Source organism: Lacerta agilis, chromosome 8 (genome assembly GCF_009819535.1).
Source record: "Lacerta agilis isolate rLacAgi1 chromosome 8, rLacAgi1.pri, whole genome shotgun sequence".
In the NCBI taxonomy this organism is placed as follows: Eukaryota; Metazoa; Chordata; class Lepidosauria; order Squamata; family Lacertidae; genus Lacerta; species Lacerta agilis.
Genome location: NC_046319.1, coordinates 48,893,525 through 48,921,038, shown reverse-complemented (window position 1 = coordinate 48,921,038; position 27,514 = coordinate 48,893,525). Strand labels below are relative to the sequence as shown.

Genomic DNA, 27,514 nt, shown 5'->3' with positions numbered 1-27,514 from the left:
TCATTTGGGGAAATAATTTATTGTCACAGTTTAACAGAAAGGTAATGAACAGCAAGCGAAACTCTTGAGGGGTCATACACCATGGAGCCAAGGTGACTCATTTGGAAGGAGAATTGAAACAGCCTCTTTCCATCCACACCAGCCAGAAAAAAGCCTCCCCACCCAGCAGCCACTTACTTTGCACATACAAAGGAACTGAGAGAGCCCCCCATGAAAAGAGGCGCAGCCCAGGAACACCTTCCCAAAGTGCTTGCAAGCAGAGAGGCTGGAGCCTGCTGGCTGCATGGGAAGGGCCGGGGGCTGGCAGGCTGGGTGAAGGAAGGACAGCTTTTCTGCAGTGAAAGGGCTGGGACCAGAGACCAGTGCAACTCACAGCAAAAGCCCCATACCTTGAAGAGGGCCAGGGGAAGACCCACCACAGAACCTGGGGTAGGGGAGCTCCCAGCTGAGGCCAAGTGGTTGCTGCTCTTTAGGAGTCCTGGTCATTCTTCCAAGTGCGGGTGTGGAGGAGAAGGTAGAGAGGCAGAGCCGCCAAGGCAGCCTCAGCCTCCTCCTCTGGGCAGGCTTAGAAACTGCAAGGGGTCTGAGGCACCCAGACCAAGCCCTGCAGCAAAGAAAGGGAAGTGGACATTTTCACAGGACCTGTGCAGCCCAGCAGGTCTCCAATGGAGAGGTCCGGAAAAGACCAGGACCATTTTGACATCACCTGAAGGTCACCATGGAAAGAGTTGTTTGACTTGCACCTCTTTGGCCCAGCAGGAGAGGAAAAGAAGAACCGTCCCCCCCACCCTTTCCTGACCTGAAAGCCTGCCAGGAGAAAGGAAAGACCTCTTCCTGCGCAAAGAGGCTACAGGAACCTCCCCCACCCCCCAGAATGGAGCCCTACTTGCAAAACACCTCCAGGCAAATGCTATGTCACTCGCAGAGAGGCATGTGCAGCCACAGATCTCACTGCTTTGCCTAGTAAGTGGGCACGATGCTCCAAAGCCAGCACCACAGGGAAGGAGGCTGTGCCAAATCCAGGGGACTGTCCCGGAAGCGGAAGTTCCACAAACATGCTTTAAACCCACTGAGTGGTTGTGGCTTCCTATCAAGAGCTGCTGTAATGGCAGAGCTCCAAGGACTCCCCCAGCCCTGTACCCTTTGCAGAGCTGGACTTCCCAAGACTTTCAGAGAGAAGAGCCAGGAGAGTAGAGTCGGCTGAAGGATGCAATACAACGAAGCCTCAAGTTGTGCAAAGACAAGCAGATGCTCACAGTCGACACAACACAAACACATCTCTTCACTGCTCGCATGACATTGTGCTGGCCGACCAAAGTGTTGCATGAGGGCACAGCGTTCCTGCTGACCCTCAGAAACACCCAGAATCCCTCTTTTGGAGGACAGTAAACTTCTAGTAATACTGAATGATCTAGTCTGATCTACACAAAGCACATACAGTGACACGTTAATGAGGAAGGAGGCAGGGCCCCCCCAAGACCCCAAAGGCTCCTCCCAGTGGTCCCTCAGAAAGCTACATCCAAGTCTGGAACTTGGGGGAAGGGAGGCGAGGAACCTGTGGACTTGGCCCGGCATGAGAGAAGGGTTTAGAAGATGGGGATGTAATTGTCTATCTTTGCCCGGTGGCGCTGGGCGATGCATTCCGCAATCCAGACGATGTTGCGGCACTCTTGCTCCTTCAGCTTCACAAAAGCATAGAAGACACCGAAGTGGAACTGGTTCAGGAAAGCCAGCTTGTTCAGCTTCACCTGTTGAGAGCAGATACCAGGTGAGCAAACACAGTCCTGCCAGCTGCTCTTTCCGTGCAAGCATTTCACAGCTACACCCAGCCAGCTAGGAGGAAAGTCACACCACTCTTCCCTCTGGCTTGCATGTGGAGAAAGGGGCCCACAGACAGGATCCAAGGAACCTGGTCTGTGTCTCTGCAAGGGGAAATTAGCTGTTGAGAAGAATACACAGTACAGACCCCCCCCCCTGGAAACATTCACACCAGCTTAGTCTGATGGGCTAACAGAAGCCTCTCCTAGACATATGAGTGCTTGGTCACTGTCATCTGTGCTGCATGCTGGTTCACACCTTGCCCAGGTTAGTACAACCCTCAGTGCTTGGGGCTGCTTTGAAGGACACTTGGGAAACTGCAGCTGGTGAAAGTAGGGCAGCAAAATTATGATCCTGGGACTTGGAGATGCATCATCTTTGCCAGCTATGCTGGTTCCCAGGCACATTTTCAAGGGCTGGTTTTGACCTAAAAAGCTCAGTGGATGAGGACCAGAGGAAGTCAGCAGCAAAGCTTCTCCACAGAGTGCTCAGGCTTCTGGTGCTCCTTGTCAGCCCCACGGCCATTCATGCTTGTCTGATGAAGTGTGCATGCACACGAAAGCTCATACCAAGAACAAACTTAGTTGGTCTCTAAGGTGCCACTGAAAGGAATTTTTTTTTTTACTATGGCAGACCAACACAGCTACCTACCTGTGTCTGATCTCAGTCAGTCAAGACAGAATAAATGCCTCCTTGCCATAACAGTGCCTTGCCCACCAGACCTGTGACATTCAGATAAGGCAGGGACCAGGCCCAGTGGTCTCAGAGTGGCCTAGCCCTGGTTGGTATTGGTAGCGGCTGTTTCCTTCCACACTCTGACTCACTTGGGGGGGGGGGAGGTACTTCCTGCTGTCAGCTTCCTCTTGGCTGCCAAGGACAGTGCTAGCAGCTGAAAAGTAGCTGGCTGGCTTGGGACAAATGCATACAAGGCAGAAATAAATGCAACAGTAGATGTGTTGGGAAAGCTTTCAAGAGACTCTTTGCTGGCCTCAGGCTGGGGATGTGAATCATCAGGGCACAGAGTCTCCAAATGCCCTGCCCACTGTGTTCACGGGGTTACTTGAGCTTGTAGTGCAATCAAGGCACCTGATAAGCAAGGGAAACCTGCTCACCTCATGCTCAAAGAATCGGTCCTCAAGAGTCTTGTCCCCTGGGTTGCTACCAGCTCCTTCAAACAGCAGCTTATATTCCTGTGGGGGAGAAAAGCTGTTACAAGACAAGTCAACAAGGGATCGGCTTTTCGACAAGCATGAAATGAAACAAGCTCAGAATACCATCACTGCTCCCTACTGCAGCCAGAGAAATAAAAGGCAGAGAAGAAAGCTGAAGGGAGGGTGGATCCTGGGGTGGGGTGTGTGACTTTAAAAAGCACTAGAAGTAGCAAGGCAGCAACACCGCCATGCATGAAGGGGCTGCAGGGAAAGGGAGAGAAGAGCCCTGTAGCTAAAGAGAAGGTGAAGGATAGGGAGGGAGGGAGGGAGGGAGGGAGGAACACACCAGGGCTGGGGGGGGGGGTTACACTGAAAAGCATTTGAAAAATTAGCAAGTTTTGAAGGTCAAGTTCACTAGAAGTTGACACAAATATGGAGCTTTGATGGGGGGGAGGTGCTGCTATTCATCAGTAGTGAAGCTTAAAGCACTAGGCTTGTGGGGGGGGGGCAGGGAGGAGATGCAAACTCCCCAGAGACACGATACTGCAGCTTGAAAGCTAGGAAAGTGCAGTACTAATGGCAAAAGAAAGTGGACTTTTCAGATTCCCCACCCCTGGCAGCGAGCAGCCCCTGGGAAGGTCATGCTATAAGCTGCTCTGGTCTACCCTTTCATGGGATACAAGGAAAGAGGAGTGTGACAAAAATGTGGAGAGTGACACAAGGAGGGAGATTTATCCCCATTTTCAAAGCTCCGAAATGTTCCGGGTTAATAGCCTGATCACTGAAGCCACAGCCTGCTGCTGACAGCCAGGTACCTTTGCCTATGGGTGAGAACTGAGCAACCACGTGATTGCCCCAGAAACAAAACATGCCAACCCACCCCCACATACTACACTGCACATTGTCCTCCTCCTCCCCTGCTCCGGGCCCAGCTCAGAGGCAGGAAGCTTACAGGGTAGTAGTCGGCCACTGCTTTGACTTGCTCGTAGTCATCTGCCCTGGCCAGCTGAGCCAGGCCCTCTGGATAGAGCTTTCCACAGTGGGGGAAGAGCTTTGCGCGGTCCTCCTTGGACAGCTCTGTGCCAAAGGAGTTGATGGTGATGATGAAGGCTCTTCGGTCAGCTTCAAACTGCAAGGAAAGAGATGGGCAGGTTAGCAGTGTTAGAAAGGGCAGCAGGAGCCCAGCACCAGCACTGCCCCCCCCCAGCGGGCGGCAGAGGCCAGCAAGACCTCCAGGGCACCCAACAAGGCTGCATCCCCTCCTACCAATTTTTTGTCTGCAGGAAACAAGGGGCCGGTTTCTGTTCAAGGGAAACGTAAGAGTGCTATCTGACCAGCTTCTTTTAAAGTTTCTAATGTATCCTAAAAGGGGTTGGGGGTGTGTGGGCAGCCATTTATATTAAGGAAAGAAGCAAGGGGTGGTGAGATGAGGAAGAGTTCAGCTCAAATATATCCCTGCTGTGGCCAAATTAAGAGCCCTGGCAGGTTCCAGAAAAGGCTTCAGTTGCAACTTTGGCAGACCCCTCCCAAAAGGGACAGCACAGCCTTTTGAAAGCATTGAAGCAGGAATTCTTGGCTGGGCTGTGGCAGAAGGCAGGAGAGACAGGCGATGCTCACTCCAGGGGTGGCGGGAGTTTTTCTGCTGGCTGGCCCCACACAAAACAGGCAAGGGGGCTGCCAGCTGGCTCCTACCTCCAAGATGGGGCACATGGCATCAGCTGTTGTGCCGCCCAGGATTTTGCAGAACTTGTAGAAGGACTCGAGGTAAGCCTGGGGGGAACCAAATCAACAAAGGAAGAGTCAGTGAGCCTGCCAGAGCCAAGAAGAACACAGTCATGTTAACAAGGAGGAACAAGGGTTGCTCTGCACACAGGAGGTACCAAATGGTGATGGTGCAACCAAGGAGAGGGACAGCTCCTTGGCCTCTGCCCAACCCCTGCTGTTTCATCAGTGTTTTTGAAGGAGAAATGCTGTAGGGACGGGAATCCAGAGCATCTTCCACCCAACCCAAGAGTTCATCCAGTGCAGAGACAAAATGGAGAAGCCTCAGCAGCTGCTGCCTAACTTAAGTTACCCCAGTGCCTCCCTTACTTGCTCCCTTTAATGAACAGCAAAAGAGCCAAGTAGGAGGCTACTGGACCAAAACAGCCGCCACACCTGTGTTAGACTTGACAACACCTGCATGGCACAGGGAGAAACTGAGGAATTAAGTGCCACTCCTTTGCACAAATCCATCTGATGCAGCAAGCAGGAAACAGCCCATCTGAGGCTCCCTTCTACCATTGGAAGAGAGCTCTCCACCTCCTGTGCCACAGTCAAACAGCAGCAAGTGACTCAACACATTTCAAGGAAATCCACCTCTTTGCTGTTGCCACCTGTTAGTTCTAGGCCTGCCATTTAGAGCAAGAGAGGTGAACAAGAGGACCGCATATACCCTCTGGCTACCTTTGGGGGTCTGCATGTACCAGGGTGGGAATGGCCACCCAACACCCTCATTTACACACACACACACACACACACACACACACACCAGCTGAGAAGGGCATCCCCACCGAAGTACTGTGTGTCTATTTTTTTTTCCTACTGCTGTCACATTGTGGGCTGTTGGGGGGGCAGGAAAATTGGCCATGGGCAGGGCTGGATCAGGCCTCAGACTGGGGTTGAGCCACCGCAACCCTGCTGTAGAGCAAGAGAAAGAAAGAAGCCTGCTCCACTTTCTCAGAGACTTCAGAGCTCTTTGGAGACTCCCTTCCTTGTGTCTCCCTGTAACCTTCATTTCTCTAGGCTCAACATGCTCAGCAGCTCTTTCGACTGACTCTCACAGGACTCACCCAGACCACACACCCCCATTGAATCCGCATCACCCTCTTCAGAAGAGACCCAGAATCTGTCTCCTCTGAGGTGTGCTTGGTTGCATCACTGTACATCTTCCATGGACCAGCCCAGTTGGTAGAGCACAAGACTCAACCTCAGGATTATGGACAAAACATTCCTGCACTGCAGAGGGTTGAACTAGATGACCCTTGTGGTCCCTTCCAACTCTGCAATTCCATGGTTCTATGATTTATTTATATGAAGTACCTTGTGTTGCCCAGGAGGTCCATCTTTGAGGGTGGAGTATAAAGAAGGGAACGTTCCACCATTTTTAGAGGTATTATTTCCAACAGCTGTTTAACTGAAGCTTTGCATTATATATTGTTTTAATTTGTTGTGTATGTAGCATGGTGAAGGACAGAGTAGAAATATGAATAAAAGTCAGTCATGTCCTTCTAAAACTGAGGGGCCCTGAATTGGACACAGAATTCTAGGGGGGGGGACCTGACCAGCACCCAGATTCCACTCCGTGTCTCTTCTGGTAGAGACAGGGACCGTTTGTGGGTGAGTGACGGGTGCCCAGACATTGCTGGAGTCCAGCTCCCAACACCCCTGGCTGCATTGGCAATGCGAACCTCAGACAGCCTCTTGGGGGGATTCACTGCCCATCCTTGTGTCAACACATGACAGCCAGGACTCTCTACTGTCTGTAAGGTCACAAGCAGGAGCCCAGCGGTCCACACAGCTCCTTTGCTTGCCTGGATAGTAGCTCTCTTCATAAATCCTCACCTGCCCATTAACACTCTGGGTGTCTCAAGTAATCCAACGCTTTGGCTCTCCCCCTGCAGGCATGGATCTACCTGTAGCTAGTTAGGACCAGTGGGATCTAGGAGGGCAGCTGCAATCCAGGCACCCTCTGTTGCCAGGCATGTGAGATGGAGCGATAGTCACGCAACCACAGCAGCATCACTGCCCCTACAAACATTTACACACCAAGAACAAACCTTCTGACTGCGGAGCAGACTGATCCACCTCAAACCAGACGGTGCCAGCCAGAAGAGCTGTGGCAGGCAGGGTGCTCACAGCCCAGCTGGGACACGCCCTGAGGTTAGGTGCCAACCATTCCCCTCCACCCCACCTGGTTCCAGCCAACTGTGTTAGCGATTGTCTCAGGGCAGTGACAGTGCTGTACTAAAATCCTACAGGAAGGATAGTCACTAATTCAGAAACAGCTTGGCATGCACCAAAGCTCAAAGTGACTCATTAACTTGGGGGGCTTAGAGACCCCCCCACCAAGTCCTGCTAGGCAGAAGGAAGCACTGAGAGGGAGGGGCCTTGGGTGGGACAAACAGCCCTTTCTGTCAGCAAGGGTAGCTGCAAGTGGCTCTTGGCTCTGCAGCAACAGCCAATCGGCCTGGCATTTATTTATTAATTACCACGTTCACAGTTTGCCCTTCATCTGAAAATCTCATGGCAAAACCACATAGAATTAAAACCAAAGTCCCTTCCCCTGTATATAATTGTCAATAACCTAATATATATAAAATAGAATTAAAACCAAAGTTAAACAGCAATATTCTATTGCATGCATGGAAAGCATCAGAACCAAGAAAACTCCAATAATGCATTTAATGGCCTTAGAAAATCAGCATCAATTGACAAGGTTCTTATTTGAGGAAAGTAGCAACTGACTTCACTCTCTTTGAGTGATTACCTTATAAAGTGTGTTCCGGATAATTTCAATATTCATTTCATCAAGGTCCTGCTCAGATATGCAGTCTTGGAAAAAGGCAGCTGTAAGGAAAGGAGAAGGGTGAGCCCAGCTGAAGGGCCAGGGAAGAAGGAGAGTCACCTCCCATCCAGACTCCCTGGCCAGCAGAGTTTCAAGTTCTGTGTGGCCAAGGCAAATCAGAAGGAGATCCTCCTCCTTTTTCACTGGCCCTCAAAGATAAGGAGTCAGTGATTTTCACATTGAGCTTTCAAAGTAGTCAGTCAAAGAGCCCAAGAGGATTTCCTGTAGTTACCAAACTGTAGATAATGGCTCATACTGTGTGCTAAAACACCACTACAGGAACCCTTCATGTCAAGAACCCTCAATAATTTTGGGTCTCCCTTTAAATACATTCCCCTGCGGAAGAGCGAAGCCCCTGGAACCACTAACTCTTCCTCACCTAGGGGCGTGTCGACCAAAATGGCGTTGTACAGCTCGGCGGGGGTTTGGGCAATGTTCACCGCCTCCATCTGCTCAAAACTCCCCAGGGGGTGGCATTTGGGCACCAGCTCAGCAATGGAGCGTTGATGCAGTGTCCCAGTGATCAGGAGGATTACGTTGTCAATCATGTAGCTGTACCTGAAAGGAAGCAAAACAGACAACTGCTAAGACCAGCCAAGTGGGGAATATGAACTCTGCCTTCACGGAAGTAGACTTCACTGAGGCTTCACGGTTGGAGGTGGGGTAGGGGGCAAAATGGCAGACTGAAGACATGGGTGTTGCAAAAGGGGGCCTGCACCTGTTTAATTCCTTTTCATCTGCAAATTCAAGAGCAGTTTACAAGCAATTTCACATACACTATTGGTCCAATAATGAAATCAGGTATTGCAAATCCTATTATCAGAGTTGGAAAGGGACCTCAGAGGCCATCTACTTCATCAGAACCCTTCACTGGCGGCCACCCAGCCTCTGCCGAAAAGCCTCTAAGGAAACGGAGCCCGTGCCCTTCTGTCCCAGGCAGCCTCTTCCCCCCCCCCCAATGTCAAAACAGCTGTTTAGCCAAAATTCTCTTTCGTGCCACTGTTCCGTTTGGCCCCAGCTGCTGCAACAACAGACGTCAAGCCTACTCCATCATCCATATGGCATCTCTTTAAAATATTTGAAGGTGGCTGTTGTGCCACGTCTTCTCTGAACAAAACATACATGACTCTGCCAGCCTTTCTTCCTCATAGGACTTGGGCTTCCTCCAAGTTCCTCTCCATCTTTGTCACCCTTCACGAGCTTGTCGCTCTCCTTCTAAAAAGGCAGCACTCAAGAGGGAAGGTGTTTCAGGGCAACGGCGGGGGGGGGGGGAGTCTGGCTGAAGGAGAATAGAAGAGAGTGGCTCTAGGACTCCTAGCCTTTGTCGCTTTTTTTTAAAAATACGATTTTCAGTTTTATACATTTCAATAATTTTACAGTCATTTTAACATTTCAAAACTTGACTTCCTTCCCCCTCTTCCTGTGGTTCCTTAAATTTATTTTTAATATTTTCTGCATATCAAGTCTAATTCTTTATTGCATAAGCATTTAGCCATTGCATAAACCCAGCAAAGCAAAACAAAAAATGCCGAATACAAACAGCAGAGTACATATGCATATCCAAATTAACTTAATGTGTTCATTTATTCATCTACTTTAAATATATACAGTACTCTTGTAAAACTGCAGGTTATTACAATAACCCTGCCAACGTTCTTATCTGTTTACAGTTTTTTTTGTTTGTTTTTTGTAAATAGCCTTTGTCACTTTCTTCCTGCTGTGTTGCTCTGCCAACTCATGCTTGGTTTGTGGTGTACTAAAACCCCGAGATCCTTCTGACAAACGCAAATCAGACAAAGAGGCCGCAATTCATTAAGACACAAGCCTGAAGCTCTTCAAGTAGATTTAAGTGGCCCTTGGGTCTGGCACTAATAAAGCTGGCGAGGCCTGCCTAGGAGGTGCTCTCCACAGCGCACAGAGCAGAACACGCCCAAACAGGAACATCAAAGTGTTTCTCAAAGCAGGCCCACTGCAGCCAAATAGCCCATCGCCTTACAAATGCCTCCAGCACAAACGAAGCAGGCCTGCTGCTGTACGATGGCGTGGAGTCAGCTGACCAAAGCAGAACGATCAAAGGCAGCAAGGAAAGCAAAATGAGGCAGCTGCTCCTTCCCCACCGAGAACAAGGGATGATAAGAGGGGAGCTGGGAAACCGTCCCAGCCCACAAGTCAAAACACCCTGGCCAGATTCAGGAAGTGGTTTCCATCCTGCAGGTACACTTAATTCCTTCTCCTTCCTTGCAACATGCCTCAAACAACCCTTTCAGCAAAACTGCCAGGAGCTTGGGAGTGCTGGGAGGTGGCCGGCAGCCAGTTTGCATTGGGGAGAAGAACCAATAGTTGCAGGGAGGTGTTCCCTTTTGCACAGTGTTGTGCAACATGGCCAGCTGCCCAGTTGGCAGGAGCCAGCAGTGCTTCCACTGGTAAGAGAGCATGGCAAGGCTCAGCCACAGCCAACATAGAAAGCCCAATAGAGAGGCCCTGACCAGCTTTACACCATGAGCAAAACGTGGAGCAGCTTGCAGGTTACTCTTGGAGGCAGGAGCCCTTTGATTGCCAACCCAGCTGCAGGATGTGCATCTTTTCCCACAAGATATGGTGTGTTTGCCACCAACATGGACAGCTTTAAAAGAGGGTGAGCCTCATCCTCTGTGAATGGTTACTAGCCAAGGTGGCTATGCTCTATTGGAAGGCGAGAAAGTGTTGCTGATGCCCTCGCATCCTACTTGCAGGCTTTCCATTGGGACATATGGCTGGCCACTGTGAGAACAGGAGGCTGAACTACTGGTAGATAGCCACCCTTTGGCCTGATCCAGCTTCAGCGCTCTTGTTCATAGATATGGTCCTTCCCTATGCAAAACGAATTCCTTGCATGGAAATTCAGTAAAATGAACTCCCCTTGCAAGCTGAAGTGGTGCAGTCCAAATGCAGTCCCTGATCCCCTATTTAAGAGAGACTGAGAAGAAGAAAGGCTTCATGAGAATCTTTTCCCCTTGCTTTTTATTTCTAAGCAGTGCAGTCCTCGTGGCTGGAAATGTCTGCTGAAGCAAAGAGGGGCAGGCAGAGCACCATGTGCTCAAAAGGGCTACTGCTGCTGCTGCTGCTGCAATGCTTTAAAAAGCCTCCACTCCTATACCTAGTACTGCTGCCTACAGAAAACTGCCCTGCCACTGCCAAAGGGGAGGAGGAGGTGGCACTACCCCACAGCAGCCTTTGTTGCAGGAACAGAGATGCCGCACCGCTGGCCTAGGTGTCGCCTGGTACAGCGGTGCAGGAGATGCTATGCTGCTGAATGCTGCAAGCTTGGACCATTTTATACGGTGTGTTGACTTTTTCAACTTTCAAATTCCAAAAATAAGTGGTGCTAAAAAGTTGTAACATGATTTGGGAGTTCAAAATATATTTTGGTTACATTAATATAATTTAGTTTTGTTTGGCAAGCAAAATGTGTGTACAATTGCATAGAAATCATTAAAAAAATGATTGCCAAGTACTTGCAGTTATATTACATATTAATATTATCATTTGTTATTATTTAGCATTACCTGAAGGTAAAATTAAAATACTTTGGTTTTCCAAAAGCAGTTTATGTGCTTCTTCATCAAAAGAAGACTTACCTGGCTAAATGTTGTCCAATCAGAAAAATAGCAGATTGGAATTCCTCAAGTTGAAAAGCATATTTTTAACACCCCCTCACTGGAGAAATTTGCAGAAATTAAGTTTGACCCCCTGAAATGACATGCCCTGCTGGGCCAAAGAACCCCACCCAGAGGACAAACCAAGGTCTTTGGCAGAGGCACATAGGCCTCTCTCTAGTCAAGATCAACAGAGACGGGGGCAGGGGGGAGGCTACTTCAGCATGGGAGGCTTGCATGTTCTCCATCTCCTCAGGAAGCCATAAAAATTTTGTTATCTGAGTGACATTTGTTTTACTAGGTCTTTCAAGGCAAAGCCACCATAAAAAGGATTCCAAACAAGGCACCATCTCCTAGGAGCAAGCTCTTATAATCCCCGCTGGTAATTAAAAAGCTGGATGGATCAAGACTGCACCAGAAGCACTCAAGTGTCAGAGCACTCAGCCAAATCCTGCAGCGGAAGCCAACAAGCAGACCGTGTTCTGAATCCAGAGTGCACAATCACTCTCACCAAGAGGCCCAGGAAAGGATCTCCACTTCTTTGCCACGCCCAAGGCAGGAGCGAGAGCATCAGGACCAGACCTCTAGACAGAACAGGCAGTGTTTCCAAGCTTCCCCAGAGATGAGCTCCAGTTTTCTTCAGAGATGCTGAGACCAGGCTCGGGTTTAGGGTTTTTTTTGGGGGGGGGTATAACCTTAAGAGCTGACACTGGATCTTCCCACATTTCCAGCCTTGAACTATCCACCTGTAAACCTTTTTAAAGCAGTGGCTCCCAAATGTTTCCCCACCATGGACCACTTGAAAATTGCTGTGGGTCTTGGTGGACTATGCAATGATTCTTCTGACTGCCTGATTTTTAAGTGTATTTTTATTGCTTCTTATGTTGTATTTTACCATATTCTACTTTTAATTCCATAAACTTCCAACGGCAAGTGAACCTCACTGGTAGGCCACAGACCACAGTTCGCAAATACCTCAGAACAAGAATTTCCCAAAATCAAGATGCAAGGAGGAGCACATGAAAGGCAAGTTCCCTCACAAACTCTCTATCCCTTTCCCCACCTAAGTTGTATATTTCACCCAGTCACCTTCCTCTTTCTCTCTGCCTACCCTCAAGAGCCTTTGGCCAATTCAGCAAGCTCTTTCTGGGCAATTGCCCAGGCAGACTGGACTCTTTAGAAAACAAGGCCACCAGGGCCACTTGCCAGCTAGCTCTTTTGATCCTGCTACATGTGGCTCTTGGTGTGCTTCCAATACCCTTTTCAATATTTCAGCAGCTGAGCTGCCTCCGCAAAGCCACCTAGGTGACGAAAGAGCTTCTTTCTCCTCCATCTACAGAGGATGCACTATAGGCCCCTTTCCCTCCCTCTACAGGCATCTGTCATTGGTCAAAACATCTCTTTTGGATCATGGCTCATTAAGAAACCCAACAAAGTATGAGATATTAATCACATATGCTAACCAAGCTCATAGAACAGCAAGTAGAAAGCAATGATCCAGTCAATCCCTCAGAAGGAAAACCAGCTGTGAAAGACCCTCTTCCACCTTGAAGTAGCTTCCCTACTTTAATGTATCCCACGTGGAAACCAAAATCTAAAGTGAAGCTAAAGGGTTGCTGCATTATTTGTTGTTGTTGTTGTTGTTGTTGTTGTTGTTGTTGTTGTTGTTGTTGTTGTTATTAACCTGACCTTCACTATGAAGTCCGGGGGCAGTTACAACAGTACAAAAATATGGTATTAAAATTAGTTAAAATAATTCACCATCAGAAGAATATGGTGGATCCTAAGAAACATGTCAGGTGTCAAAGGCCAGGGTAAGGAGGTGTTTCTTCAGCATATGAGGAAAGGTAAGCAATGAAGGTGCCACACACACCTGGGGGGGCGGATTCCACAGCTTAAGGACTGAAACAGAGAAGGTCCCCATTGAGGTCACCATCCCTTGAACTTCCAAGGGCACCAGAACTATCAGGAAGGCATCCTCTGCCAATCATAGCAACCAAGAGTTTCAATTAGCAATAACTGCACCTCGGATCAACCTCATTGGCTATGAGGGAAATAGACAGCCCTTCAGGTATTAGGAGCCTTAGTTGCTTAGGGCTTGAAATACTCTCGTGGGCACTCTGAATTGGACCAGGAATAAACTAGCAACCAATGCAGCCATCTTAAATGAAGGGTGATGTGAATTGCAAATAGAACTCCAATCATTAATCTGGTTGCTGTGTTCTGGACCTGTTGAGTTATCTTCAAAGGCAGCCCCAGTTAGAGTACACAGCAATAATCTAGCTTCAGTTCCCAGAGCATGGACTACACTGTCCAGGATCACTGCTCATAAAACATTTTTTAAGCCAAGCTGGTCAGGTCAGATTGCTTGGCAGGAGAGACCACAGAAGTCAAACAGATGTAGGGACAGACATTACAGCTTCTCAAGGGAACCAACACTTCGCCCCATTGCATGTGCCCACTGCTGGCTCTTACGTGATGAAGTCCAGGAAGCTGGCCAAAGGTTCATAGGCGTGATTTCTCATGTGGCGGAACTCCACCACCATCTTCTCCTTCAGCTTGTCATCAATGACAGACACAGTGAGGGGAGAGGCTTCGTTTGCAAGGAAATTCCCATAGTCTGTGCTCTGGAGATGAAGCTTCAGATCTGGGGGGAGAAATGAAGGCAAGTGTCATGACTGACTGAAGCACTACAGAGGACAGACCAAGCAAGGCCAATGGTGATGGAAGAGGTTTTTCTAGAAAGGTGCCGCAGCAACACCTGCTGGGTAGAATGAGGTGGTTCTACTTGTCTAATCTGCTGAGCCTGCCAAGCACAGACCCAGGAACGTGAAAAGGTACAAGGCCATATTTTGCCCTAGAAATAAAACGAAGTACACCGCATGCCCCATTGTTACCATATAGCAAGCCTTGTATTTTATGCCCTGGCTTTGCCAAAGACATGTGATCACAGCAACAAGCTTGGAAGTCTCTGTAAAGAACAGAGGGCGAGGGTTGGGGCTGGGAGTGGCAGTCAAGGCTGTAAACTTGCCAAGCAGCATTTTGGGCCTAGGAGAGGCAATAGAGAAGAAACAGGCTTCTCTGATCCCTTCTTCACTGGGCCAGCTGACCCATTCATTCCATTCTGCCACCAGGAAGCCTGACTGGCCTCCCAGTGCTATTCCACCGCACCCAACTGCCTGGGAAAGAACTGTGCAAATACTCAAGCACCGTGATACAAGCCTTTCAAAGAAGCCAGTCTTTCAAAGAAGCCAGTCGAAGTAACCAGCACATTCAACTTCAGCTAGTTAGTACACTGTGAAAGAAATTATTATTTTAAGTACCTGAGGAGGCAGAAAGTAATTTATTTGTCCATTTCCCAGAAGACAGTGACTATTTACTAGCCAGTGGTTATGAGACCATAAGTGGACCAGATGAGAGATGGTGAGTCATCAGTACAAAACACTAGAACTACCTTTGCCAAACAACTTTTCAAATAGAGGTCAACCAAGCAGGCATTTTAAGGTGTACTGATCAGTTTTATTATGGATTTTTATTGTTTCATTCTCTCTTTTACTCCACTGCTTAGAAACGCTAGTGATTAAGTGATATATAAATGTGATAAATAAATAAATGAGTGAGTGATGGAAGAAGGAACTTTGTGCTCAACAGAGAAAGAAAAATGGTTTTAGAGTCCCACACCCAGCCAGGTGAAATGCCACCAGGGAACTCTGCTTGGGGCAGATTTTACTGAAATATATTAAACTCAACAGAAAAAAAGCAACAGAAAGGAGAAAGGGATCCAATTCCCTGAGTATCCCTGCTGCAGTAGCTCCATTCTTGGAGCTAATAAAATAATATTTGCACCAGCTACTCTGGAATGAGCAGCAGAAGCAGATACTGCCCTCAAGTTGTATCAAATAAACATCAGTGATTATGTAATAGCCTGCTGGATCAGGTCAGTTGCCCGTCTAGTCCAGCATCACAATGGCCAACCAGATGCCCATGGTAAGCCCACAAGCAGGACCTGAGTACAACAGCACTCTCCAATCCTGTGGTTTCCAGCAACTAGTATTCAGAAGTCTACTGCCTCCAACAGTGGAAGAACATAACCACTGGGGTTAGTAGCCAGTGATAGCCTTTCCCTCCATGAATCCTTCTTTAAAGCAGTCCAAGTTGGTAGCCATCATTGCCTCCTACGCAAGCAAGTTCTAGTTTAACTCTGCACAGCATGTAATTCTTTCCTTTATTTGTCCTGAATATTACAACATTCAGCTTCATTGGTTGTCCACAAATTCTAGTGTCATAGAGAGGGAGAAAAACCTTTTTCTATCCACTTTCTCCATGCCATGCATCATTTTATAAACTTCTAGCATGTCACTTTTTACTTGCATTTTCTCTAAAAAGTCCTAACAGCTGTGACCTTTCCTCATATGAAAGTTGCTCCATCCCCTTGATCATTCTGGTTGCCCTTTTCTGAATCTTTTCCAATTCCACAACATCTTTTTGAGGTGAGGTGACCAGAACTGTGCACAGCATGCAAAGTGCAGCCACACCATAAATTTGTATAATGGTGATAAAGAAGCAGTTTTAATTTTTATTCCTTTCCTAATAATCCTTGGCATGGAATTTGCCATTTTCACAGCTGCCTGACACTGGGCTATCCACTATGATCCCAAGCTCTTGTTCCTGGTCAGTCACAATCAGTTCATTCCTCCACTGGAAGAACTGTTCATTTATTCCTGCTCTCTGCTTCCTGCTTCTTAGCTGGTTTCTGATTTGCAAAAGAACCTCACTTCCCACTTCATGACCACTAAGCTTTCTCATGAGACTTGATTCTATTAAGAGCTTTTTAAAAGTCTATGCATACTATGTTGACTGGGTCATCTTAATCTATATGCTTGTTGACACTCTCAAAACAATTCAAATGTGTTAATGAGGCAGGGCTCACCCTTGCAGAAGCCATGCTGGTTCTGCTTCAGCAAAGGCTTATTCTTCTATATGCTTGCTTATTTTATCTTTAATAACACTTTCCACCAGTCTTCCAGAAGAAACATTAAGCTAACTGGGCTGTAATTTCCAGAATTCCATGTGGATCTCTCCAAAAATTGTTGTCACATTAGCCATTTTCCAGTCTTCAGATACGGAGTCTGATCTTAATGACAAGTTACATGTTTTTTGTTGGAAGATCAGCAATTTTAGTAAAGGTGCAGAGGGACTAATGGACCAGTCAGGAATGGAACGACATGAGGCCCAGGTTGACATGCTGCTGTAGCGGGAAGAGGAAGGTGGCAAGAAATAGTTCAACCCTGTGTCAAATCCACATGCACAGACATATTTACTTTTTCACTCAAGACAAGTCCCTAAAGTTCTCAGGTTCAATCCCTGGCAGCATCTCCAGAATGGGCTAGGTAAGACTTCCATCTGAAACCGTGGAAAGCCTTTGCTGCCAGTCAGTATACACAACAACAAAGAGAGATGGACCAGTGTTCTAACCTGGCATGAGACAGCACCCAGTGCAGGCTAAATACATCCAGTTATTTCAGCCTTGCTTCCCAAGACCTGCCCTTCCAGCTTCACACTATGCTTGCAGCTCTCTAACACTGACTGACCCCCCATCCCAGCTGTCCTGACAAAGACTCCAGCATGCAGAGTAATCTGGTCATGCCCTATCTAAGTCTGTACCTTTTGGGCTCCACATAATTCCTTTATGCATCCCCCTACAGGCTGTGAGCCTCACCAGCCATGAAACCCACAAGTTTAAACATGCTCTTTAAAGAGCCACTTGTGGCCCCAGCACAAAGGATTCTCCTTCCTTTCCTTTTTCTGAGAGTTCACTTAACAGACCTTCCCTCGGGCAGTAAAGGGGCACAAAGGGGGTGGGGTGGGGGAGAGAAGGAAAGAGACTGAATGGAACCAGATGGAAAACACCCGCCCAAATGAGTTTCTTGGAATCTAAAGAACTTCAAGGCTCTCGATGCCTCCAGGGAAACAGCAAGTTGCATAATCACAGCTCAACTTTACAGCAAGAACCAAGTAAAGTGGGAAGGAGAAAGATTGCATCCAAGGTCAGAAGGAGCAGTGCCTCTCTCTGAGTGAGGCGCAAAATGGGGGCTGTCACATGCAAGACCAACCAACTCAAAGGCTGGTTTGGAGCAACTACTGCCTCTCACACCAGCAGCTGGACAGCAGCCTCCATCTTATACCTGTGATAAGTTACTTAAATATACAAGGTCAGAGCACCCAAGGCATGGGTCAAGGCACCCTCTTCTGCCAGGTCTGATCTAGCAATACAGACAACAGATCCAATGAGATGCCAAAGGGTCATTCCACTCTGTCCAAGTTATTTCAAGGCTCACTTTCAAGGCTGCAGGATGGCAGAAAAATCTCACTGATGCAGCAGCAGCATCTTTTCAGGCAATAAAGTTGCAGGCTTGGAAACCACCCTTTCTGTGGTAAAATCTCAAGGTTCCTCAAGTTCCTGTTTTTCATTAAAAAAAAAAAAGCCAAACTGGCGTATTTGATCTTTGAGAATAAAGGGGCCTAGAAACCAAGGCTAGTACACCCCTCTACCTGCAGCAGATAACAAGAGTGGCCACCCAGCCTTCCTTTCTGAAGACCTCTAAGCAAAAGAGAGCCCAGAATCTCTGTAGGCTCCATGGTCGGACAGCTCCTACTGCCAAGCCATTTCTCCCAATGCTCTCAGCACACTCAATCAAATCCTGCTCCTTTGGGCAGCAAAGGAAACTCCTTTGCCCTCCTCTGCCTGGAAGCCCTTCAGGTATTTGAAGATGGCTATATCATGCTCCCCTCTCAGCTCCAGGCTAAATATGCCACATTCTTCCAACCTTTCCTCATCTCCAGATCAGCATCCAGCATCCTGCCCAGTGACCACCCCAGTGGCTCTGGCCAAGAGGGCTCTCCCTCTATTTTGAGCACAAGCCTCTCCCTCTGCAGCTGCTAAGGAAAACCCAAACACAACACAGCTTCCTCAAAGGCACAAATCCCCCAAGCACTTTGCTTTGGCTACTGAGAGCTTGGGCAGATGGGAAGACAACCTCAGTGAACAGGGCACATCAGGGACTTGATGCAGCTGAAGGACAGGCCCCCTTTCAGGCCACAACCAGTGCAGCAGGTCCTCCTGCAGGACACTACTGGGTGGCGGAGGAGAGAGAGAGAGAGAAAGAGAGCACCCAGGCCAGATCCAGCCCAAAAGCAATTTTTATCTGGGTACCAATGGTCTACCAAATTTTACAAAGATGTGGTGAAAAGTTTGCCCACATTTCTACTTATAAAGAAGTTAAATTGCTTTATAGTTGCATGAGATGGTAGTCATGTGCAAAGGTGACATCGGTTTGGATTCTGCACGCCAAGTGCCCTGGGAATTCCACGTTCTGCAATAAGCCCACATCGCTATACCTCACTGGTTTTATTACAGAACCCGACTGTCAGCAAGCATGACAGCTCTTCCCCTAAGGAGCACAGAGTGGCTGGCCATCCCTCTTTAAGAAGATCCTCCCCCTTTGGCTGCCTGTCTTCATGGCTTCTATTCATCTGCAATGCTAATCTGACTTTTTTCAAAGGTTAATGGATTTGGGCTGTTCCAAGGACAGAAAGGCCCAGCAATGATGGGCCAAGCCTGAGGGCAGACAAGGATGCAATCTTCAAGCTTGCTTTCTAGAAGAGGCGCCTTTAAGGGACACAGCAAAGTCTCCAAATATGGGCAGCAGCTGCAGTTTGACCAAACAAATGGGGACAAATGAGAAACCAACATGGGGTTGTTGGCAGGGCCGTCTTAGAGGGATCGGCCGCCGTGGCGCACGCAAAGCTCCGCGCCGCTCCAGCTGGGGCTCCGGGAGGCGAGGGCGGCCGGCTTGCAGCCCGCCCGCCTGCCCGCCTGTGGGGGCGGGGCGGGTTGGGGGGGAGCCCGGTATGCCGGCGGGCTCGCGGGGGCGCCCCTGGGGGGCCCGGCGCCCTGGTGCGCCGTGCCACCAGCCCCTATGGATGAGACGGCCCTGGTTGTTGGTTAGACCTGATTTGTTGGTGTGCACAACTTACAGCTTGATCATCTACATACTCTTAGGCTTTTCATAGGAATAGCTCGGTTTTCCCATGCATTTCAGTGGTCAAAGTATGACAAAATTAATTTATGTTGTGTTTTCTGGCCCCTCCCTTAAGTCATTCCTAAATCTCCTTCTGAGCCATGGATGCAGGTATTTCTGTACCTGTCTGCATGCACTTTTTAACAAGAAATCACTGGAAGTGCACAAGAGCTGGGCAGTTAAGCATCCGTTTCTATTTGACTGTGAAATAAGAAAACTGAGGTTCCATAAAATAAATGCATGTACATAAGTGCATTAAACACATTCCCAAACAAAGAAAACATAAACCAAACCCTAATGTTTGAAAAGCCACACCATCACTTTGGGAAGCGGCCCTTTAAATGTGTCCTGTCCTATACCTAGCTGTCAAAAAAGCCAGCCACTAAGAGTGCTACAGCAGATACCTTGAAGTGATAGTATCTGCTTTTTTGTTCACATGCTGTTCTGAGCCTTGAAAAGCACTTAAGAGCTGAAGGAGGAAGTTGGAAGAATCGTGCTCCTTCCCACTTCCTCCTTCAGCTCTATGTGCGTTTCAAGGCTCAGAACAGCACAGCACGTGAACAAAAAGTAGGACCAAGAGGGTAAGAGCAAAAGGGAAAGGGAAATTCATGGCAGGAAAACAGAGGGACTGGGGGGGAGAAAGTGGGATGCCACAGGAATCAAGGGAGATAACGGAGGAAGAATTGTGTGGTGCATGAGTGTGTGAGGAGAGAGAATTGAGGGGAGAGTGTTAGAGGGCAGTTAGAAGGTACACACTTTGGAAAAGATGATCCTTTGAAACTGCATAATTTTTCCACAGGTCTCCACCATCAAATCACAAACATTTCTCTCCATTGACTGAATGAATCTGGTGCTTTCTATTACTCCTGTGGTGCAAAACCATGACTCTGGTGTACAGATCCTGATAGATCCTCAATGTTTACAAGGTGTCCACTCAAAATTAATCAAATCATAGGTCACCCTCTGCATCCAGATGTATTCTGCAATCTCGAGGGTATTGTTGTCATTCTCTTTAAAAATCATGAGGATCCACAAGGATTGAGGCACTGAAAAAGTGAACACCTCTTTTTCCTGTTTATGCACAAAGACACAGCAAATAAGCACACTGAGTTAAGAGAGGAAGCTGTTAGTAACAAAACCAAGTGACTGACCTTTTAACTGAAACTCCAAGCAGACCAGGAACAGCAAGGATAATTATGAAGCAGGAGAGGGCAAATTAAGTGGAACCAGGGGAAAACCTTATGGTGAACATGAAACACAGAGCAAAGATCAAACCTACCTCACAAACACACACACACTCATACAAACAGACAAAGAGCAAAGCACAATCCTGAGGAATCCACATACCTACTGGGAAGCGCTCTGGGTCAAGCAAATGAGCAAAGGCTTGCATTTCCTTTTGGGGGGCACAAGAGGGCAGCATAATCCACTGTCATATGTTCCCCACTTCTGGAGAAACTTTAATTTGATTGGGGTGGGTTAAGGGGGAAAAGCTACAAATTCAAGAGGATCCATTTTAATTCTACTGGATCTAACTTTTACCCAGATTACATGGAAAAGCAAAGTTATATGTTCTTTGCCTGTAGAGGTGGGAGGGGGAAGGGAGAGAGCCAACCAGATGCGGTGTTAGTGCTCACGGCATACTCTCAGCATTCAAAATGGGCCCCCAAAGATTGACGATTCCTTCGCTTCTGCCTTGGCTCAGCCCCAGAACCACTGTTCAGTGTTGGTGTGGTGCAGAGGCTAGTAATGGATTACATCTAGGAGATCCAGGTTCCAATCAATCACGAGGCTCACTGGGTGGCCTTTCACTAGTTCATGTTTTGCAGCTTAATCTGATTCACAGGGGAGGAGGCTAGGCAGTTTGCAGGGGCATTTTGTCCTTTGGAGGAAGAACAACTCAGAAATGCAGTAAACAGCAGCTGCGGACCATACAGAGTCTGATCCCACAGTCCATCTCCATCCCACTGAATAACTACAGAGCCCCCACATATTAGCGGTCAAATGTTTTCCAGGCAGACCTGAGCCCACGACCCTATAGTAAATAAACAACATGGAACCACCATGTTCAAAGGCATTATAGCCCCCAAAGGTCAGGTGCTGGGACCAAACAGGAGGGGAGAGTTGCTGCTTGCAAGCTTCTAGGAGTCACGTAGCAAGTGGGAACATGATGCTGGACTAGATAGAAGGCACATGGCTGTCCCAACAAATGCCAAGGAACATCCATGTCAAAACAGCATCGCAGGCCATGGGAAAGGGCAAGAGCATTCAATAAGCAGACTCTCAAACACTTTCCTACAGCTTCCTGGAAAACAATGAAGATTCGGCAAACCAGCAGACTTGCTTAATGGCTCCAGCCACAGCACACAAGTTTTCATATATTTGGTTCTGGGTAAACTGGAACCATGTACTGAAAGGCAGGCATTTTCAAATGGAAAGTTTCAAATGGAAAGGAATGGCTCTTATGACAGCCAACAGAGCCATAAATGCAGGGAAATGTCCCCTCCCCCACTTCCCTATAACACAGGCATGGCCAAACTTGGCCCTCCAGCTGTTTTGGGGCTACAACTCCCATCACCCCTAGCTAACAGGACCAGTGGCCAGAGATGATGGGAATTGTAGTCCCAAAACAGCTGGAGGGCCAAGTTTGGCCATGCCTGCTGTAACACATTGCAAAGTCAGACAGGAAAGAAAGCTGGGCAAAGGCCTGGGGCACCACCTCATGGTGGTAGTGAGGAATTACAAGAGGCTGATCCCAGCAAGCAGGGAAATTAGAACACAAGCAAAGATGTGCAGAACTACTGGAAGAGAAGAAACCTCTGGAATGGTTTTAAACCTCTAGTCACAACCTACCCTTCCCCTGACTGCCAGAACAGTCATTCAATGTCATGTATTTATTACATTTCTAGACTGCCCTTCAAGCAAGGCACTGCAAAGCAAAACCAAGAATCCACATAAGAATAATTAAAATGGCTAAAACGAATACATAAACATCTCCTCAAATGTTTGTGTGAAGAGATGTGTCTTCAGTAAACACCAAAGAAAACACCCCCTAACTTACAAAGGGTGGAAGTTCCGTAGCTGGGTGGGCCATGAAAGAGGAAGCCCTGTCATTGTGCAACAAGCCACACCAATGGGCTAAGCGGGGCTCCTTCCCCTGCCAATTATGAAGACATAGCCAGAAAAAAGACAGGAAATTGGATCTTCCTCCTTCAAGCAAGCCCATTTAGGGATATGTAGGATCATTCCATTCAAGCATCTTGAATTGGCCTGGTAGCAAATAGGCAGGATTGTTATTAGAAGAGCCCTGCTTAACATTTCAAGCTGAAGCTTTGAGACACATCATCTAGACAAGCAGCTCCCTGATCCCCTGACTTGAATCTCCCAACTTTTTGTTGTTTCCATGGATGTTTACATATACAGGGAGCTGTATTTTATAACTGGTTTTATAACCAAAATCTTGCTGTTTTTTCATCGGCTTTTATCAGTTTGTAAACCGCCTCAGTATTTCTTCTGGAAAGGAAAGGAGATATATAAATTATTTTAATTACTTAGTTATAACCTAGACTAGTGAGTAAAAACATATGTAATCACTAGCATTATCAGTTCATCCTGTAAAGTCAAGGAGACATCAATACCATCGCACAAATGAGACAAAACTCATCCTCCTTTGGACACTAACAGATTGTGTCACCTGGGGCCCACTTCCAGGGCAGGGGGACTTATCCAGAGGAGTGGTAAGAGGACTTTACACACACACACACACCCCAGCACCTTGAACAGCCTCTTCCACTGAGAGCTCAAAGAGCCAGGGGAGACAGGCACTACCAAGCTATGAAGGACTCAAGGAAGAGCACAGGGGATGCTGCAGCTGCCCAATTTTACTACTCAAACTGTCTATTCGAAGTATGACAATTACTGGGTGTCATTTGCAGGACTGATTCCTTTCTTCCTCTTAAAAAGCATTCATTTTTAAATAAAAAAAATTAGTAACAGGAGTAGCTTGTTCATTCAGCAGCCCAGGGCTCTTTTACACCTCCACCTCTTGCAATCCTCCATGTGTCAGCTGATTACCCTCGCAAAAGAAAAAATGAAGGAACTCCTGTAAATATTATTCTCCATGTGCCAGGCAGTGTGACCATATAGAATTGTTTACTCAGACATAAGCCCTCCCAAGTTCAGTGAGACTTGCTCTCAGGTGTGTCTAGGCCTGCAGCCTACATTTGTTGAGTCCTTTATGTGTGGGATAAACTTAGAGATCTACTCTGGTTACCAATTTTCTACTGCGCCAAGTTCAAGGGGTTACTGTTAGTACACAGGCAGCAACCATTTTAGGAATGTTTGATAGGTGCAAAACTGCGCTGAACCCAGAAACGATACAAAAAGGGGTGGAACGAACAGGGCAGAATGAGTGTTTGTAAGCTTTTTCAATGCTGTTGGAAATATACATGATTTCACTTAAACGTGCGGTGCCTTGGAAAGTAACCCCCACATAAATTGGGAGTTGCCTGTATAAAGCCCTTAGCACCTTGGAACTAGTTTACCTACCAGATCACCTTACTCATATATGCCTAATTGACAATATGTCAATTGTGGAATTGACACTATTACAGGTGCCACATAATATCCATTCCACATTTGTAAAAAATCATTTTTTTAGTGCAGTAGCACCTAAAATTTGGAACTTGCTGCCTACTGATATCAGGAAGACGTATTTGCTGTACTCTTCTCTGTGCCTGCTAAAAACATTTTTGTTTAGACCAGCTTATCCAGACACATAGATGCTGATGTGTTTTAACCTCTTTTACTGTTAATTTAGATTTTTTATTGTTTTTATTGATAATTTTAGTATTTTTGGTAAATCACTTTGAATTTTAGCCACAACTGAGCAGTAAATAAAATCTGGTAAAATAAAAAAATATTAATGAAGGAAACAGTTTCATCCTGCAAAACATTCTCTGAACTCAACTGAAAAAGCTGCCAAGACAATCTGGAAAACGCAGCACAAAATTTAACATATGATAAAAGGATGTTCAACCCAGGTGAAAAAATGGTGAATTTTGCTAGCGTATTTTCCTGCGTATAAGACGACTGGGTGTATAAGACGACCCACAACTTTTCCAGTTAAAATATAGAGTTTGAGATGTACTCGACCGCAGATTCTCCACCCGGCGTATAAGATGACCCCCGACTTTTGAGAAGATTTTCCTGGATTAAAAAGTAGTTTTATATGCCAGAATATACAGTACTGTACTTATTTCACCAGCTTACATTACTATTAGGGACCCAGGTGGCGCTGTGGGTTAAACCACAGAGCCTAGGGCTTGCTGATCAGAAGGTCGGCGGTTCGAATCCCTGCCACGGGGTGAGCTCCCGTTGCTCGGTCCCTGCTCCTGCCCACCTAGCAGTTTGAAAGCACGTCAAAGTGCAAGTAGATAAATAGGGACCGCTCCAGCGGGAAGGTAAACGGCGTTTCCGTGCGCTGCCCTGGTTTGCCAGAAGCGGCTTTGTCATGCTGGCCACATGACCCGAAAGCTGTCTGCGGACAAACGCCGGCTCCCTCGGCCTATAGAGCGAGATGAGCGCCGCAACCTCAGAGTCGGACACGACTGGACCTGATGGTCAGGGGTCCCTTTACCTTTACCTTACATTACTATTACTTCAAAAACTTCAGTCCTAAAGCAAACTTACTTGGAAATAAATCCTAATGAATTATGGACACAATGGAGCTAACATTTAAGTGAATGAGCCAAAGCAATTGGCCTTAGAAATGTGACATGGCTTCCTATGACTCCCTTTCCATAAAGGAATTTGGGATTTTGCTCAGAGCCCCAAGAAGACTGGCTCCAGCCCTTATAGTCTGAAACACACTTTGGAGTCAGTTCCCACTTGCGGGGCTCTTGACAAGGAAGGGCTCTTGACAGCTGCCCTGCAATCAAGGAATTCCCTTCATTTAAAAATCTGTCAAAGCTTGTTCTTGATTATTTTGCAAAAACACTCACTGATGACAAATTCCAGAGAGACAGACATGTTACATTACAAATACAAACACAAGAGTGCGTGCTGATATCATAAAGACCCCCAGTAAGTGCTATCCAAAGATGTGCAGCCCACAAATCTTAAAGTGGGGGGAAAGGTGGGGGGGGGGGAGAAATGCAGAATTTTAATGCAAATGCAGTTACTATTCACAAGAGCAGAAGCTGGTGACTGTGCTTGATGCTACCTTTGAACTTATGAGGCTCCAATTCTACAGAAACATTCTGCTGCAATAAACATGGCAGCCTTTAAAGTGTCACAAGTTGTGTGTGTTTTCAGGGGAAGTATTGTTGGTTCCCCCAGTTTTCTCAGTGACTTTTGAGAGCACTGACCATGTGAGGATATATATAAGTTGGGAGTTGGCAGCACTGTTTTCCTGTCGTCCCACTTGGACCTAGGCAGTCATTTCATAGCATCTATGCTTTGGGGTCCTGGAGGGTTCTCTCTCCTTACCCTACATTGCTTAATTAGGTGACATGACTGACTGCAGCATCATCAGTTTTGAGATGGGTGTTACAAACCTCTTTCACCAAAACCCCAGCACCTTCGCATGCTTCCAGGTCCCACTCAAAGTGTGTATGTTTACCTTTAAAGCCCTTCATGGCAGGAACCTCGGCAAGGATAGAGCATTTTTTTTTAATCTGGTGAATCAGAGAACTTCATCATACAACACCATCACAAGGAAATCAAGCAAAACAACTTGCTGCTGAAGCAAGTCACTTCCAACGAGCCCCCACCCCCCCTCGCCCCCGCTTCTGCTTCAAGCCCGGCCAGTCTCCTGACTGAAGAAGCGGCCGCCCTGAGGATGAAGCGCGACCAGGCCAACCGAAACCTGCCAGAAATGGCGGCGGGGGCAAGGAGCAGGTAGCGGCCCGTGGTGTGGGCGCCTAGCTAAGAAGGGCGCGGAGCGGATCCCCCGAGGAAGAGTCGCGATAGGCGCCTCGCCCTGTCGCCCTCTGCACATGCTCAGGAACACCTCCCCCTTCCCCAGCTGACCTTCGAGGCTCTCGCACTGGACGAGGTTGACATAGTCGGCCTGGCTGAGGACGCCGGCCTTGAAGCCTCGCACCAGGCCTTCCAGGTAGCCGCTGTCTACGTTGAAGTACAGCTCCGGGAAGCACGAGAGCAACATCGCGGCGGCGGACACGGGAACCGGCCGGGCACGGAGGAGGCTGAGGAGGGGCCGCCGGAAGTGGGAGCAAAAGTCTCGTCTTTCACGTGATCGCTACGAAACCGCTGCGGCTTCCACGACTCCTAGAAAGGCCCGCCGGGGTGGTTTCCTGTTTCCTGTCAGACTCTTTTAAGCGCCCCCTCCCGGGTTGGAAGTGAGGGTTGCCCATAGAAGCCAACGGAGCGCTGCCATTGGGCAACAGAAGACCTCGGCAGCCGCCGGGGCGATTTCGGTGCTTCCAGGCCCTCATTTGTATTTCCAGGGCGTTAGTCAGCTATGGTCCTCCTCAGAATAGACCCGCTGAGGTTAATGGACACGACTCTCTTGGGTCCGTTACTTTTAGGAGGACTTAGTGGGGGCCCGTGAGGAGTGCGCAAGCGCGGCTGCGGCGGGCGGCCCCTGACCGACCCCGCACTTCCGACGACTTCGGCGCGAGGAGAGCCTCGCGGGGCCGTTTCTAGAGAGCAGGCCGGGGTGGAGGAGAAGGGCCCGCCGAGGCCTAGGCAGGAATGGCTCCTCTAGGAAGACGCACGTCTATGGCTTGATGCCTAGAATGGCGCGGCTGCCCCCTGCCGGCCACAGCGTACGCCCCCTCCCTCGGAGGTCCCTGGGCAGGTCCGGCTTCTCTGCGGCCCCGCAGATCAGCGGGTTGTTTGCTGGGAAAGCGGGAAAGGGACTCTCCCTGCCAGGCCTGTCAAATGCCGCCCCACCTACGGCCCACTTGAGGACGCGGAATATGACTCAGCCTCGGCACCAGGCACAAAATAGCGGGCCAGGCGCAGAAGCAGCCGGAGCTCGTCTCCATCAGCTAGCAATGACTGGCATCGACGTTTCCTCCTGAGAGATAATCCGAGTCATCTTTGGAAATTGCTAAATAAACTGCGCTTTCTTTGTGGTGAGAAGCCCCAGAGCTCAGCGTTCCCCAAACCAAGTCCAGGCACTTGCTTTGGAGATTTAGCCACTTCCCCGTTTTACACAAAATTCCCAAGTGGAGAACGCTTTCCCTCCCCACCCCC

At 48.0% G+C, this 27,514-nt stretch overlaps 1 protein-coding gene across 1 annotated transcript; it reads right to left on the bottom strand.

Annotated features, from left to right (window-relative positions):
- On the bottom strand, nt 1-26,502 carry ATP6V0D1 (ATPase H+ transporting V0 subunit d1). The gene is made up of 8 exons (XM_033157295.1): nt 26,324-26,502; nt 13,686-13,857; nt 7,955-8,133; nt 7,498-7,577; nt 4,662-4,739; nt 3,922-4,098; nt 2,931-3,008; nt 1-1,748 (listed from the first exon to the last, which is right to left on the bottom strand). The coding sequence occupies exons 1-8, from the start codon at nt 26,457-26,459 to the stop codon at nt 1,587-1,589; spliced, it is 1,062 nt and encodes a 353-aa protein (XP_033013186.1). The 5' UTR covers nt 26,460-26,502; the 3' UTR covers nt 1-1,586.
- Nucleotides 26,503-27,514: the final 1,012 nt, after the last annotated feature.